The 17,779-nt window shown below is 30.4% G+C and overlaps 1 protein-coding gene across 1 annotated transcript; it reads left to right on the top strand.

The window, feature by feature from the left end:
- Positions 1–2,794: 2,794 nt before the first annotated feature.
- LOC123920138 (GATA transcription factor 25) lies at positions 2,795–8,701 on the top strand. The gene is made up of 7 exons (XM_045972292.1): positions 2,795–3,243; positions 3,435–3,524; positions 4,048–4,178; positions 6,430–6,537; positions 6,698–6,803; positions 8,192–8,251; positions 8,347–8,701. The coding sequence occupies exons 1-7, from the start codon at positions 2,959–2,961 to the stop codon at positions 8,452–8,454; spliced, it is 888 nt and encodes a 295-aa protein (XP_045828248.1). The 5' UTR covers positions 2,795–2,958; the 3' UTR covers positions 8,455–8,701.
- The last annotated feature ends 9,078 nt before the right edge of the window (positions 8,702–17,779 follow it).

Consider the following 17,779-nt stretch of genomic DNA (forward strand, 5'->3'; position numbering starts at 1 on the left):
ATACATAAGCAATTAGTTAAAAAAAAGTCTATTTATAAAAAAGGATTTATTTTTTGACTAAAAATAATAAATAAATATCTATTTTTTTTTTTGTACAAATAATAATAAAAAAATCAAACAGTCACGTATACGGTATAAAAAAAATAATCATATAGCAAATTAGTAGTGCATGAGCAATCTAGTAATACATTGGCAAAATATACATGCCAGACAATGGCAAAATACGGCGAGTATAAAAAGAATAAATAAATTATCAAAATGCGTCAGAGAGGAGTCGAAGAGAGGACATGGTATTCAGGAATCCTCGGATCTATGCTTATTGTCAATGTCAACTCCCCGAAGCATTTCGTCGCTTACTACGCCCTTCTTCGTCTCTGGGTGCCTAGGTATCCACCATAAGCCTTATTATATGATTAGCTTATCCTATCCTATTACTAACCTAGCTTAATATAAGGATAAAAATAACAAAGGCTCAATAGGATATGATAGATAATAGGTTTATTTTATCATTTTCAATTAGCAAGGAATTTGAATAGGATAGAATAATTTTATCATATCCGATCTCTCTATCTTGTGCACCAAACGAACCCTTAACCTATAAAAAGGGAATGCGATACTCCAATGCGACAAAACAAACACCACTTATCATAAAACCAATATACTAGCTTAATGATTCAACATTAAGATTGATTAGCCAACGTTGCATTTTTTATTCATTGATCACTCTATTGTTTTTTTTTTGGTAAGCCATTGATCACTCTATACAGGACGTACTGCAATTCTAGTATGTTCTGACTTCCAACCATTATGCAACTTACTTTAATTATCATATATATACTTTTTTGTGTCTCTATATAGATATTTTAATCTGGACATTGTAGAGAGTTCCTAAGTTTATTCATTAAAAAAGATCAAATCGCATGATATCACGTGATGGGCGGCATTCATATGGTTTAGTGGTCCACAAATGAATAGTTTTAACAGTATTAATTATAGCCATAGCAAGAGCAATAGCAGTAATATTTTAAGAAATGATTATGATTCATCACTTATTAACTATCCAATAATCAAGTAAGTTAACATTGTAATATTGCTTTTCAAAAAACCAATTCCAGTATTTTTAGATTCTATTTGTTGAGATTGTGATCATATTCTTAAAGCATATCCAACAATGTATTTTAAGTAAATTTTATAGTTTAAAATTGTTGGATTTGGGGTTTCCTTCCTACCTAAAGAAAAGTTCAAGTTATTAGCTCATTATGTCTCACTTATATAAGTTGAAAGTGATTATCTAAGATTATTAAGAGAGTGAATTTTGTGAGAAAGAACAATTAACAAAGAGAGAAAAGAAGGGAGAAATCAATTCCCGTTTTTGATATAGTAGTCCCACTAAAACTTTGATTCTCGATTTGAATTTGACCGAAATTTGGAGGGCAAGTTCGCAGCTCTAGTGGCAGCCTTTTCACCGTTCGGATTGTCGAAACAAGGTATGGGTAGGGAGAAATTCAGTTCGCACAGCATCAAGTTTTTACAAAATCTGATTCGTCGCTTCACAATCCCTTACCAAATCACCCTTACTACCCATCAAATATTTTTTCAATACACCATGTTGAGACTAAATTTTGTTGGTTGTAGTGTTGCCAATGTGCATAACACATTATGTAGTTTCAACTCATGGACACACTCCCTCACCTCCGGGTTTAAACGTCTGACAAGAATATGACCTTATAAATTTTTTGACACTCATGGGTTATGTTCACCACACACAACACTTAGAATCCATTCTTGTGATGCCAAAAAGCAACCTCGCAGCCTGAACGGACATTTACATTTCATCATTGGTATGTCTTATTTTTTTAAGTTCATTTTCCTTTCTTTGTACACACTGCCTCTTTTGCAACCCAATACAAAATACTTTTTCTTTCGGTCAGAACCATGAGCTGATTTCTCAATCACAACAGTAAATCCAGCTTTTGCATCCTCTTTGCGACATTATTTGATAAAGTCATCTAGAACCTTAACTGCTTCAAAGGGTTCGACACCACGAGTTTGAGCAATGTCGGGTTCATCAATGTTCGGTTTCAATTCAACCGGAGGTTCGGCCATCCTAACACCTACCTTTATCAACCAATACAAGCACTACAAATCAGAAAATTTCACAAAGTCAAAAAATCTGCCCAGTTTGGAATGTAGGTTCCGAACAGATTTCAGATTATACATTCCAAACTGCATTCGGATTGCAGCTTCCAAAATCAACTTTGACAGAAAACTCATAAATACTCAAAAAACAAATCGGTTAAAGCGCACATTATCTGTTGTATGACTCCAAATGTGTGTAAGAACCCTCTATGAGTGAATAAATGTTGATTTGAAGGCTTCCAAACGTCAAAAAGTCGCACCAAATCTTAAACTTTTTGGTTGAGTGTTGTAGTTGATATGAAAGTACAGTTTCTGCTAGCTGACATATATAGTCTCACTTCGAACGTTACGTTCCAAAATTAAGCGTTTTCTGATTGTAACTTCTGAAACACAAACAAAAGTTAAAAAAAAAAACTTCGAAAGATACGTTCCGATTTCAACTTTTTTATACGTTTTGTTCAACAACCTAGCCTTCTTAAGGGCATTTTGATCAGAACGGAGGGTCTGACAGTAACATAGGGGGCCAGAAGAGAAAAATTCAAGGATTAATTAATCTAAAATTGTTTTATTTGTGCAATGGGCCTACCTATTGGGCTTTAACCGGGCTAACCTTATCACCACCATCACTAGGGTTATTTAATTTTTTTTATTTTTTATTTTCACTATTATATTGTCTCTTTCTCTTGAACTTGCCTTCACCCCCCAAACACTCACTTCCCACTCACAAACACAATCAAACTCAAATTCTCAACTACAGAATTAGGGTTTCAATCTCACCCCAATTTTCCCTGTAATGCATTGAAACCTCTTGATTTTACAATGGAACCATCAATGTTCGGAAACTCTACGCCCTTGAACATCACCGGAGAAACTGAAGACGGTTCTGGTCCTGACTCCGCCATCGACGGTAACCATAACATTCATTTCGAAACTGTTGATGATGGAAGTGGCGGTTTTGTTGTTGAGGATGTTACCTCCGACGCCGTTTATGGCCACGGCGGTGGAAACTCTGAATTAGGTATTCAACGGTTTGAAGATTCTGATCAACTTACGCTTTCGTTTCGTGGTCAAGTTTATGTTTTCGATTCTGTTACTCCTGATAAGGTACGAACGATTCTCAACCGCTGATTAATTTTCATCGATTTTTCGGTAATTCTGTTAAAAAAAATTATGTTTTTTGGCTGTTGTAATTGATCTAAGCTGAGTAATGAATGTAATTTGATTAATTTTTTTTTGTTAAAGTTTAATTTTAAATTGATTGATAATGAAGATTTGTATTTGGTTTCATGTTGCAGGTTCAGTCGGTTTTGTTACTGTTGGGTGGATGTGAACAACCTCAAGCGGATGCAACATATGTGGATCCGGTGTCTCAACAAAGTCAGAGGGTATATTTTCTAATTGACGAAGAATAATTCTATTCACACATGCATGCAAACACGCACTCAAATCACTTCACCATTTACCAGATACGATAGATTAGATAATCATCGTCTAAGTCTAATGGGTTACAGATACAAAGTGTTTTTACTAGATAATCATCGTCTAACATGGTGATCGTTTATAATTTGTGTATATGAGATTTGAGTAGTAAATATTTTGATATTGGATGATAGTTAATCTTAAAGTTACATAGTGAGTAGAAGAAGAAGAAGGTAGTGATTATGTGCGGTGGTAAATATATTAATGATGATAGTTTAAGTCAACAATATTTGTAGTTGTGTTGATGTGTGGTGGTAAATATATTAATTATGGTTGATAATGATCATAGATTACCTAGGAATTGGTAAGTTGATGTGTGTGTGATGTGAATTGTACTCTATGTGGATGGCATTATTCACAATAGAACCTGATTCATGTTGAACTCATTGTGTTGGATGGGAATTTCTAATTATTTGGGAATTGGTGCAGGAATCAATGGAATATCCAAAATGCAGTCAATCACATCGACAAGCCTCATTAAATAGGTTCCGGCAGAAGAGGAAAGAAAGATGCTTTGAGAAGAAAGTTAGATATGATGTACGTCAAGAAGTTGCACTCAGGTATGATAATTATCTTACAAGGGTTTGTACTTTGTAATTGTAATATAAATGTAATAGGGCTACAACAGAATGATAAACTGAAACTAATGAAATGGTATTGATAACAAACAACAAAACAGTAAATGAACAGTGGATAGAGATGAATTTCCTTGCAAAAGAGTGTGTAAATGATACTCTGAACAATGAGAACACCCCCTCTGAGATAGGAATCACCAACTACACAGCCCGACTAATTCCACTTCACACTCATCAATGTCATCATGCCCCCCTCCCCTTTTTTCTGTCCACATTAATAATGAGCTTATCATCAATAGTGTGCCCAACAGAATTACTTTGAAATTTGTTTATGAAGTATAGTTGTTTTTCTGCATTCTAAGCTTAAATTGTTTTATGCTTTATGTGGGTGATGATTGGGAATGGGTTTTTCCACGTTGCTTCTATAAAGAAATTTGTTGATAAGTCGTAGGCATGATTTCATTGAGCGGTATTATACAACAAGATAATAATATAGCTAAACTGTGTGCTAGACATTAAATCTGTTAGCAGGCTGAGCTTACTTTTTCCTGTATAGTGATGTTGCCTTTGAGCTTCATTTTACATAGAATCATGTTGGCATTTAGGCTTGACTTGGTCAAACTAAGGCCCAAGCTCAGTCATATGAGCCGGTCCATCACAAAAACATATGTGCTTTAAATTGCATTCTCATTATGAAGTGCCATAGGATGGTAGTTTTTACGGTGGGTGGGTCTAGAAGAATTTAATTTTTGCTCTGTTACCAAATTGACAATACAACAGCCGATGTTGTGGGACAATTTTAACTTTGTTGATTTTGTGCAATCTCAAACCTATCCTGTCTTTTTCAAGTGTGGAGGAATAGGATCTGAACTTAATGATAAATTATGTTATGCTGTGTTTATGCATTAATTAAAATGTGGTCTGATAAATATGTAATCTCAAAAATATCAAATTGTCTTTGTTAAATTTGTTGACATGGGTGTTCTTCTGTGCACTTTTAGTTGGTGTCCTTCATTTTGTGTTATTTTCAGCGTGACATGCAATTCTCTCCTTTTAGCATTCTAAATTTTTTGTTCAGTAGCAAAATCAACTCAATCAAAACAAGAACATTTTCTTTCATTTCCTTCAAATGATTTTCATTTTCAAATTTTAGAAATTACATCAGTTGACCGAGAATTAGTGGATAACTTTGGTACATATCGCTCACCAAAGGATTCTAGTACCTTGGGTCAATTGGTCAAACAATTTTGTTGATTATATTCAACAAATATCCTGCTAACAAGTAATCGAAGGTAATTTTTGAAAAATGCAACATTTAATGAATAGTTAACTTTAACAGTTACACTTTCAAATGCAATTTTTCTATTTTTGATCCTGTAACCTATGCTTTTTAGGGCACTTATTTGTGCTTTTCTGAACTTTTTAACATCTATGGTGAAATCACTAATCAACGGCTGTTTGACGATTCACTTCTGGTATGGATACTAATACTGTATCAAATAGTTTTTATTATAATTATGTAGTTGCCGCTGTGTTTTCAACATCCGGTTTCTGGAAATGATGTAAAGGATTTTGTTTTGGCTGATTTGGTCCCTTTTTAATAAATGTTTCCTAAGCATTTTAATTTCCTAAGCCTGTTTTCTGGTTTATTGAAATGAAAGTATGAAAGTTGCCTATGAATAATGAAGTAAATTCTAGAAATTTTGTAGTCAATACGAAGATCTCAAATATGTCTTATAAATATTTCGTTTTCTTATGCTCATATTGTTTAGAAACAAATATTGACTCCTGACCATAGTAAACAAGAAACTAACTGTAGCACTTTCATGTTGTTCCTTCCTCCTATAGTCACACAACAATGTAACTTACAAAGATATTGAATTTAATGCATAGATCTTGGATGCATGATGCATCAATAATTTTTATCTGATAAAGTGAAAGGTGGAACAAATGTAATTGGTATGCATAATTGTATGTATTGTATCAATAATGACTTGAGCTCAACTGATGCTAGTTATTTCTCTCATCAATAATTTTTTTAAGAGTTGATATTGTATTTTTTGTTGAACTAAAATTTAAAGTTTTGTCATGTCAACTGTCATTATTTCAAACTTTATCTAGTTTCTCTTACTGTAGCTCTTAAATTCAATTTGTTGTTGCTGCCCTCTTCATGTACCAAAAAAAAAAATTCAATTTGTTGTTGCTAATTTCAAACTTATATTATGTCAAAATGTAGGATGCAGAGAAATAAGGGTCAATTTACTTCATCTAAGAAACAAGATGGAGCCAATGGTTGGGGTACAGACCAGGATTCTGGGCAGGATGACAGTCAAGCAGAAACCTCGTGAGTTTTGTTTTACTGTTCTTATAGCCAAGTTTGAATCTTGTAGCCATTTATTTTTCTAGAAAAGTCCAATATGAAATAACAATGTATCCAAATTTTCTCCTTATGGGGAGGTTTTTAACTAGATTTTAACCATTCTTTTATTTGCATGTTTAAATAGTTGCACACATTGTGGCACAAGTTCAAAATCAACTCCGATGATGCGGCGAGGGCCATCTGGTCCAAGGTCACTTTGCAATGCTTGTGGGCTTTATTGGGCAAATAGGGTAGGTGTTATCTCCAAACGCTTTTATTTTTGGAAAAATGTGTTGGTGGGTTTGTATTTTTCCCTCTTAAATGTGTACATTCATCTGACTAACGTATGCACTCATGCATGCCCTTCCTTGTTTCTTCATTGCATTGAAATTTGCAAATTCATTCTGTTACATCACGCATGATTTTTTTTTGCCTAGAGTTAGTTTCTCAATCAGTACGGTTAATATGTTTGGCTGTTATAGCTGTTTTCAAATGTCCTGGGGCTACATAATACAATAATGATACTGAATATGCATAATAATAGTAGGAATTTCACAGCAAACTGAGGGAATTTATTGCTGCATAATGTGTGGTCGGTGGCATTTAGTATGGTGAAGTAATAAACTTCTCCACCATGGTCCAGTTATTTTTTCACCATTAGATTAAGTAGGGAACACAGTTTTATCATAGTCTAGCAACAGTAGATTTTGTCTCACATTAACTCCCACCACCATTCTTCTCCACTGTACCTTTCCACCATTGTTGTTGCTTTGGTAATAATGTCTGAAGGAACCTTATCAACAATTTCACAACGCATCACATTCATATTCCAAACTCGTTCATTTTCCCAATTTCAATTCAAACAATGTCTTGGTTGTTGGGCAGCCAGCTTCTGTTCAAAGCCACTCCGCTATGCTGTACCAAACAAACCACAAAGGCACAAACCACCTCGTCGTCCGTGCCAAGATCTGAGAGATTTTCATTTCTGCTCTCGGTTCCACAATGACCGAGGGAAAAATAAAAATCAAAACTTTTTTCTTGTTGTTTCCCAAACACGTTGAACTGGTCGGGATCTCGTCGGAGATAAACACCACCAAGAAATATAAGGTTCTTCTAATTGGAGATGATTTATCTGTGGCATTTGAACAAAATAGTGTTGCCATCATTAACAAATCAATGGTGGAACGATACAGTGGTAGAGGAAAATGGTGGTTGAAGATGATGTGAAAAAATCTAGTGTTGCTAGACTATGATAAAACTGTGTTCCCTACTGAATCTAATTGTAAAATAACAACTTGACCATGGTGGCGAAGTTTATTACTTCACCATACTAAATGCCACCTGTGTGGTCTATTTCTTGCACTAGTTGGGAATATCAAAATCTTGCTTTGGAACTTGTGAACTATTTTCTTTTAAAACATGTCAGGGTAATTTAATTTTCTTCTGCTCTCATCCTCAGAAGTCCAATTATTGTTTTTTTATAATAAAAATGTATAATTATTGTTTGTCTGAGGGAGATTCAACTATGTTCATTGTTCCATCAAAGCCAAATTTGTTCAACTGTGAATCTTAAATTTCTTCTATGCTACTGCTTAATTGTTACCAGTTCTCTTTATTGACATGGTATGTTATTCTACAGGGTGCTTTGAGAGACCTTTCTAAGAGACATCATGAACTATCTATTGTACCAGCCGAGCAGGTATTTTCTTTCGATCTTCATATATTGACTATTACTAATCAGTATAATAATATGTGCAGCCTTTCACCCTCATTTTGTCTGCTTGCGATGACCAGGTTGATCAAGGTAATAGCTCAGACTGTGGAACAGCAACTATCCCTTCACGCAATAATCTTGCTGCTTTCTCTGAGAATAATAACCAAGCTTTGGTAGCTGATCGTTAAGTTTTCCAGTCACAAAAGTTGCTAGAATTTTCGACTCTTGCATATTTCGGCCTATAACAATTCATTCAGGTTGATCAATAGATTGTACAGTTATAGCAATGCTCTCTTCAATTCAAGAGGTCTATTATGTTTGGATCAGTGGCCTTTTCTGTTGATCTATATGTATAAGCTGGACTAGTTATATTATAACTTGGTGATCTCTTGCAGGACCTTCATTCTGACGTAATAATACTTTTTTCTTGGTCAAGGACGTAACTACTTTTGAATATAAGTTTGCCTATTGACAATTATGATTTGCAGTTTCCTGTGGAATAGCCATAGTTATGGACAATTTTGCTTTATAGTTTCATTTGACAACATAAATGAAACTAGTCTTGAGCTAAACTAAGATACGTCCCTAGTTAATTAGAAATTTGGTGTTGAAAATGCCCTTTAAATAATCATTTGCATAGCTATTTGCATTTTAATAACTGAATTGCTTATCTTCTACAAGTAAATGATTGAAAATATGTCCCGTGAGTATAACTTAGGTGGTAGGGTATAGGGATATGAGTTGAGGTTTGGATTTGAATTCTTCACTTATTCATTTTAAAGGGTGAGGTTTTGGCTTGATAGAAGAAAAGTAAAAATTAGCTAAAGCTGTGACAAGAAAATGTTATTGCATACAAGAGGAATAAAGCACACCTATTAACTTGGAAAATGGATGGTGACTTCAGTGGATCTTGTGGCAGGGCTATAAACTTGATTGTTTAATTAGTTTTGAAAGGATTAAATATTTAGAGGTTTAATGCACCTTTATTAGTATTTGACTATTTGCTATTACTTGGATGCTTGAGAAACTCTTCTATGGTCTCGTGACCATAAAAGAACATTTGGTCTCATCCACTCAAATTTTGACACATGGAATGGAAAGAGAAATTTTGTTAACAAAAAAACAACAAAGAGAGAGAAATTGTTTTTTCTCTGCAAATTGAAGCAAATGGAAGGAAGACCCACCACCGTTGTCCACACCACAGCACCACCGTTGTCCAGATTTTGATCTGGTTAGAGATCGACGCCACCGACAATGTTATCCTCTTCTCTCACTCTCAGATCTCTCTTCCTCTCTGGTATCAACCATATTTCTCAACGGCGATGGTGCCGGAAACGCGAGGCCTGAGGTGTGGTGGAGAAAGGATGGGAACGAAGATTGATGATGGTCGGTGATGGGAGGTGGACAATTCGTGGTGGTCGCTGGTGAAGGAGGTGGGCAGTGGTGGATGAGTGAATCTGGTTTTGTCTCTTTGCTTTTCATTGACAATTTTCTCTCTCTTAATATGAGTTGTCAAATTTTGATTGGTTGACCAAATGCTATTTTATGGTGACGAGACCATACAAGAGTTTCTCTGGATGCTTTGTCTTGTCATATGCCTTTTGAATGCATGGTCAAATATAGGTCCTGTTTGTTTGAGATTTAAAAAAAAATGATTTTTTTTGAAAAAAATCATTTTCAAGAAAATAGATTTTCTTGAAGAAAATTTAAAACTATTTTTCGTTTGTTTATAATCATAAAAATCTATTTTTTTTAAGATGGTGAGTGATGATGAGTGATAAAAAAATTGATTTTGATAAAAGCTATTGAAAATAGATTCTCATTTTGATGGAAAAAATGATTTTTTTTACTAAAATCTAAAACAAATACAAGATAAAAAAATGGATTTTTTTTTGGAAAAAATAAATTTTTTGTTGAAAAATTTGAAACAAACAGTCCCATAAGTTTCAGGTTAACGAATAGTAGAATTGAAAGCTTTTTTCCGTGAAAACAAAAAATCACACACACACACACACCACCTGTTTTGGGGGGGAAGAGGAGGGGAGCAAAATCTCTCATAAACTCAATTTTTGTTTCCCCCCAAATTGGGGGAATTTGGTGGGGGAATTTGGAGGGGAGGGGAGGTGAGGAGAGATGCATTAATACAATTTTAATTACATTGACAAAATTTTCCTCATATTTATTTTAAAATACCAAAATTATTCAATAATTTATGCTCAGTTTTTTTTCCTACTTGTGATTGTATATGCTACGTTTTATCCAAAAAAAATACATTGACTTCCTATATATTACTATGTTTGTATCAAAACATTTATATGTTACGTTTTTCCACTGTTGCGTATTTCTTTTTTCATTATACCCTTACCTGTGCGATGTACGGGTGTGATTCGCTGTTTTATATTATAATAACTAGGAATAAACCCGTGCGTTGCACGGGTTCGATTAAAATATATAATTAAAATATTTTTATAAATAAAAAAATAATGATTGTGATAACTATAATCACATATAGTTAAATAATATATAGGGTAAATGATCATTTACCCCCCTGCAAAATAAGCAAATTTTCGTTTACCCCCCTGCACAGATTTTTTTTCTGTTTACCCCCTTGCAAAAAATAGATTCCCTCATTTCGCCCCCTGGGTGTACAACAGGACAAGTGACTATGCAAACTTGTTGACGTGGCTTGTATATGTGGAAAAAATCATTTATATTTATTTTTTAAATTCCACGTCAGATAATATTTTTTTAAAAAAATAAAAAATAATTTTTTTCCTACAAAATAAAAAAAAAAATCTGTTTTTTTTTCCCAAAATTTTTTAAAAAAATTCCTACAAAAAAAAATTAATTTTTTTTCATATAAATGATTTTAAAAAAGTTTCCAACAAAAAAAAATTCCTCCCAAAATAAAAAATAAAAAAAAGAATTTTCTTATTTTGCTCCCAAAATAAAGATTTACTCTGAAATAAAGTTTATTTCCGAAATAAAAATTTTAAAGATTTATTTTTAAAATTTTTGAATTAAAAAAAACATAATCTTTATTTTTTAAAAATAAAACTTTATTTTTTGTTATTCTCTTTGAATTAAAAAAAATAGAAAAAGATTTTCAAAAAAAATATAAAATAGAAAAACAAGTTTTATTGGTGTTTTCCTCTTCTATCAAAACCATTTGCCCTAAAACTAGAAAAATATAAAGAAGCAGAAGACAATAATGAAGTAGAAGATGATTTCGGCGATTGAAGAAGACGACGACGAATACAATCATGACGGTGGAAGCAAACGATTACGGCGAAGATTTTGTTTTTTTTAATTCAAAAAGATTTGAAAATAAATCTTTATTTTTGGAGTAAAATAAGAAAATTCGTTTTTTATTTTATTTTAGGAAAAAAATACTCAATAATTTTGTACGAAAAAAAAAAAGTTATTTCTAGGAAATGTTTTTTAAAATTTTTTAAAAAAAAAACAAAATTCGTTTTTTAAATTTTGTAGGAAAAAAAATATTTTATTTTTATTTTTTGAAAAAAATAATATCTGACGTGGAATTTAAAAATAAATATAAATGATTTTTTTTCCATGTGTACAAGCCACGTCAGCAAATTTGCACATTCACTTGTTCTGCTGTACACCCAGGGGGCGAAATGAGAGAATCTATTTTTTGCAGGGGGGTAAACAGAAAAAAAATTTGTGCAGGGGGGTAAACGAAAATTTTCTTATTTTGCAGGGGGGTAAATGATCATTTACCCTAATATATATTATTTTAAAATATGATTATGTTTAATATTAGTATATGAGTAAAAAAAAGGTTGTTTAGAAATATTAGATTTTTTATTATATCGTAGTTTGTTTATATTTTAATGTAATAGATCTCTTATAATATTTCATAAGTTTGAAAGGATGTATCATTTTTTATTTTATTAGTGTAATCATATAAGATTTTAGTTTTCTTTATATGAGTTGCAATTTTATAGTCAAATGTCACTTTGTTTTTTATTTTTGATTTATTCCTTATTTTATTATTTTCAATAAGAGTTGGAGGCGTACCTAATTATACTTGTAGACAATATTGCTCATGAGAAATGTTAAAATAAGTTTTGATTATAGAATATGATTCATATATGGTGGTTTTGCCTATTTGTTCCGCGTGATCTCATTTTTTGAAAATTATGTATCAAATAGTGTATTTGCTTACTACGTTCTATGCAATTTAAGGTTCCAAATAGCTTATCTACTTACTCATCTCTCGTTCTCTTGGAGTTTATTCTCACTATTCACTTGGTGAAATTTTATTCCAACTTTATTAGTCCCAATTTTTTAGTCTATTGTTTGGTTCACATTTTTTTTTGCTTGATCCTTTTGTTTTTGGTTTGTTTTTCTTTTTCTTGACGAGGTTTGTGTCTCTTCAAAATTATTGTTAGTTTTTGTCCCTCTTATTTAATATTTTCTTGAACATTTATTTTATTTTTCTTATTATATTATATAAACTCGAATATTTGTTGTTGTTAATAAATAAGTTTGGACGAAGATTTTATATATTTGAATTTAGGTTTAGTTATTTGGTTAAGGTAAAGAAAATCTTATAGATGAATTTAAGATTTAACATGTGTCATCTTCTTATTTGCTTAAAGAAATGTCATCTTATTCTTATAAATATTCCACTATTTTATTTTCAGCCGTAACGTAAACAATCTTTTAGAATATGTACTTAATTTATCCAAAAAATTATATTATTATGTAAATTAAATTAATAATTTTTGAATTATTGGCGAATTTTAGTTGTGTGTAAATATGTTTAAATATATGTGTGATTATATTTTCTAAATATATGTAAATATATTTTAACATCTACGGTTTTAATAATTTCTAAAATTTATTTTGACAAATGAGTATCAACAATTTTTATTTAATAATTTTTGTCTTTTTTTAATTTAATTTAGAAAGCTTTTAGTACAATTCTAAGTGGGAGGAAAAAGTATTTAGCACAATTCTTTTCATCGATTCATTTTATGGTTGTAAGAATAAGATGACATGCGTAGATTAAAATAGGACCGTCTATTAAAATTCATATATATTCATATTGAACCATCCAGGATTAGGCAAATGTTATACGATAAATGCATGAAGATTATATATTTGGACAACCTCTAAGTCAAGTTGAATCAATATACTTTTTGCATGTATTACAATTATAAGAACCGCATGACTTGAGTGTCAACTACAAAAAAAAACTTATTTTAATTTCTACTTTGTTTTTGTTTCTATATTTCTCTTGATCGAGATCAAGTAGATCACCTACACATTGTAGACAATATAATATTTAAAAATGAGACACATATTTATATTTCTAAATTATTTGGATTGTCCTCTTTTAATTGAATGCCTCTAACATCAATATACCCTCGATCTATATAAATTTTAAGGCACTTCAAAATCAATAAATAGAAGTCTCTTTTATCCTCTTCAACTTATTCACATGAAAAAAAATAATTATATTCCTATTAATCAACAATTTTTTATACAAATCTTCTACCTTATATAAAATAATAAATGAAAAAGAAAATAAGAAACAAATAACCTAAAACATTAGACTAATAAAATAATAAATGAAAAAGAAAAGTTGTCTAATTACAAACATTATATCAATAAAAAAAATGATGGTTTACAAACTCCCATTAGAGTTAAATACACATCCTTACATGAGGTGTCATTTCATAGGCTTTATAAGGAGCAAGGATGCAACGTAAGCAAAAATAGAAGTATGTTTTATCCTGTTCTCCTCCTTCACATGAAAAAATAGTCATATTCATATTAATCGATTCAACTCAAAGTTTTATTAATCATCGAACAAAACATCGGTTGATATTTAAAAAAATATCCAACCTAAAAAAGAAATATAAAAAATTATTAGAGATGTTCTAAACTCAGAGTAGTAGAAAAATTCCAATTTACAAACATATTAATAGGCAACTATCACATATATGTATATCAATTTCTTAATCAATCACATGTAGACATACCTGATATTCTAAGAGGTTAGACACCATCACCTACCAAGGACAAAAACCAATATACTTATGATGTAACTATATATATGCACACGATAGCTTTTAAATCAATTCAATAGACTATAATGTGTAACTTTAACATATGGAAGGTGAAGATACATAACTTTTTCTCATGGAGATGTCAGACAAAGAAACCATAGAGTTTTTGCCATGAGATAGATAAATTAAAATTTTGTTAAAACATATAAGCTAGACTTCAATGTAAATTTACATATTCAATATGGTGGTGATAATTAGCTTTTGGGTTAACTTTATATAGAGCTTGTGTTTGATAATTAGCTAAATTTACATATTCAATATTAGTGTCTCCAAGAATTCTTTGTTTTCAATTGCATTAATAGGGAATTGTAACATACAATATATATTTTAATAATATATTGCAATGCAATTAATAAAACAATAACATGATGCATCGTTCCACCTTTCATTGCTTGCAATTCATTTTTGTCTCAATTCAACAACAATAAATTGTGTTAGTTTTTTTTTAATATATTATTATTGTTTATTATTTATTATTAGAGTAACTCTATTATATGAAATATGAAAAGGTTTTAATAGAGATTGTAAACTTTTTTTATAGAGTGCCACATCCAATTTCTTTTGAAAATCCATCCAATTTTTGATAATTCTAATGGATATGTATAAATCGATATCGATAGTTGGTCCCTTTTAATTAAATTTTTCATTTGTCATTTAGGGACCAATTAACTATGAAATGAAGAGAATTCCAATAGTCTTAGACACTTTTTTTTTTCTTTCTTAGTATTGAAAGAATATATTTTGTGGTTATATTGGTCTCTTTTAATTAAATTTTTCATTTAGGAACCAATTAACTATGCAATGAAGAGAGACACACATTTTTTTTATTAGTATTGAAAGAATTTCAATAGTCATGAATATTTTGTGGTTATATAAATCTTATATATTAGTTGGTCCCTTTTAATTTAATTTTTCATTTTAGTTAGTTGGTCCCTTGTGTAAGAAGTTATATAGTGATAATTTGATATATTGATAATTAAAATTAAAATGATTTAATTTAATTAAAAGAGATGATGAAAAAGTTTTTTAATAGAGATTGTAAACTTTTTTTATAGTATAAAGGTGATAAAAAAAATTTGGGGCCTAAATCCTTTACCAAAAAAAATATTTTTGGGGGTCTAAATCTAGGGCTTCAACACCCTCCACCTGTTCGAAAGTACAAAGATTAAGAAATACTATTCTTCTTTTTTTAGTTTGCATAATATTATAAGAATTTAACATTCAACATGTCATCTTATTCTTAAGACTATCTCACTATGTACTAACTCATAACTATAATATCTTATCTCCTAAATACTATTATGCTTAGAGAGTAATTTAAATAATAAAATAGATAAATATAATATAACATTTTATATTACTTATTAAGATTTCTTTGCCTTTTATTTGTCAGAATTATTTAGCTAGTGGTTTCGTTTATCATTTTCATCATATGCTTAATTGTTTTTCTTTTCTATTTTGGTTTAATTTTATTTTTCTTAGTGAGGTTTATGCCACTATCCTCTCTTTAATTTGTTTGCATCTTTAATTTTATGTGTCTTTTTAAGCAATGGAATATCAAAATTAGTAGTTAAAATGTTGGTGTAATAAAAAAGTATAAATTGTAAAGTAGTGACTAAATTGCTACGCCACTTTTCCTTCATCAATCAAACAAAATATTTGTCTTAGAAACTAAATGGAATCTTACGATTTTTCTTAGTGACTTAAATGAGTTTATTCTAAAAGTAATAAAGAAATTAAAATACAACTTAGCTCAATTGCAAACTTGAAAACCTTCGTACCAGCCCAATCCACTTATTTGAATCCTAACCAAGATGATTAAGCATATGAAAACACCTCTAACCGAGTAGAGATTAAATTCTTCCAAATTTGCTTCATACGACCAACTTGTATTACATTTCCAAATCTTCTCTATTAAAACCAAGTACCACTAAAAAAAAGTTAAGAAATTGCAGTTATATATATTTTTCATTGTCGCAATGTTATTCTTGAATACACATTTCATTGCTATAATTGAAAGAAAAAAAGAACATATCCCAAAAACAATGAGGAAAATACATTTGAAAATAGAATTACATTTTTCCTTGAAACAATAAGATAGTGTAGTTGATTTACTCAAGAGTAGACATGACTTGATGAAATTACTACAAAGAAGGTTAGAAAACACAAAAAAGAAAAAAATAAGATTACAAAATATGAGACCATAGGCAAGTAGTGATGTGTGAGTATCAATATTTATAAAGACTATTGTGGTAAAACATACAGTTTTTTTTTTATTTATAATTATTGAAAGGAACTCCAACAATCATGAGGGTTAATTGTATAATATAATAATAATAATTTTGCAGTTATAGTTGCATCATATGAATACCTAAAGGTCAATCATAATTGTTTTTATCCCTTGTAATTAATCGTTTGATTGTTTTTTTTTTTTTTTGATAAGCTAATCGTTTGATTGTTGATTTAACCTCTTGCAATGTGTAATAATATATTAATATGATGGTTTAACTACACATTTGGTCCCTTACGTTTATTTTAGGTTTCAATTTGGTCCCTTACGTTTAAAAAGTATCAATTTGGTCCCTTACGTTTATTTTAAGTTTCAAGTTAGTCCTTTCCGTTAGTTTTGTCACTAACACCGTTTGAATAGTACACGTGTCAGCGTGTCCAAGTGCCACGTGTCAGTCCACGTATGCAAATTGACTGCCACATGTGACAAAATTGACGGAAAGGACCAACTTGAAACCTAAAATAAACGTAAGGGACCAAATTGATACTTTTTAAACGTAAGGGACCAAATTGAAACCTAAAATAAACGTAAGGGACCAAATGTATAGTTAAGCCTAATATGATTTATCTTGGTTTTTTTAGAAAATTAGATTATATATATTTAATAACAATACTAAAAATTATATATACATATAATTTATATGTACATATTTTAGTGACATATGGATATATTTTTTTGGTTTTTACGTATGAATGTTTTATTGATCCATATATACGAATTAAGTTTTTTATTTGGGCAAGTATATGGATATTTAGGTTACTCTTAATTATTTAGTCATTTACGTTTTCTATTAATCCATATTTATCATTTTATATATGCAAAAATATAGTCTTTTGGAATTATGGGGGTTTCTTTTTCTATTCATGTATTAATCATTATACATGAAATTTAATTTGTGGAGGATAAATTTTATTTTAGATATTTTTAATAATAATTAAGAGAAGTTGGTAAATTTTCAATAAAAATATGGAGTTTTTTTAGAGGTGCCACATCATCACAATGAAGGCCTATGAGCAATTTAACCTTCCTTTTACTAGTAAAAGATATGGAAAAGTTGAAACAATAAATATGATCAAAATAATAATAATAATAATAATAATAATAATAATAATAATAATAATA

Source organism: Trifolium pratense, linkage group LG4 (assembly GCF_020283565.1).
Source record: "Trifolium pratense cultivar HEN17-A07 linkage group LG4, ARS_RC_1.1, whole genome shotgun sequence".
In the NCBI taxonomy this organism is placed as follows: domain Eukaryota; kingdom Viridiplantae; phylum Streptophyta; class Magnoliopsida; order Fabales; family Fabaceae; genus Trifolium; species Trifolium pratense.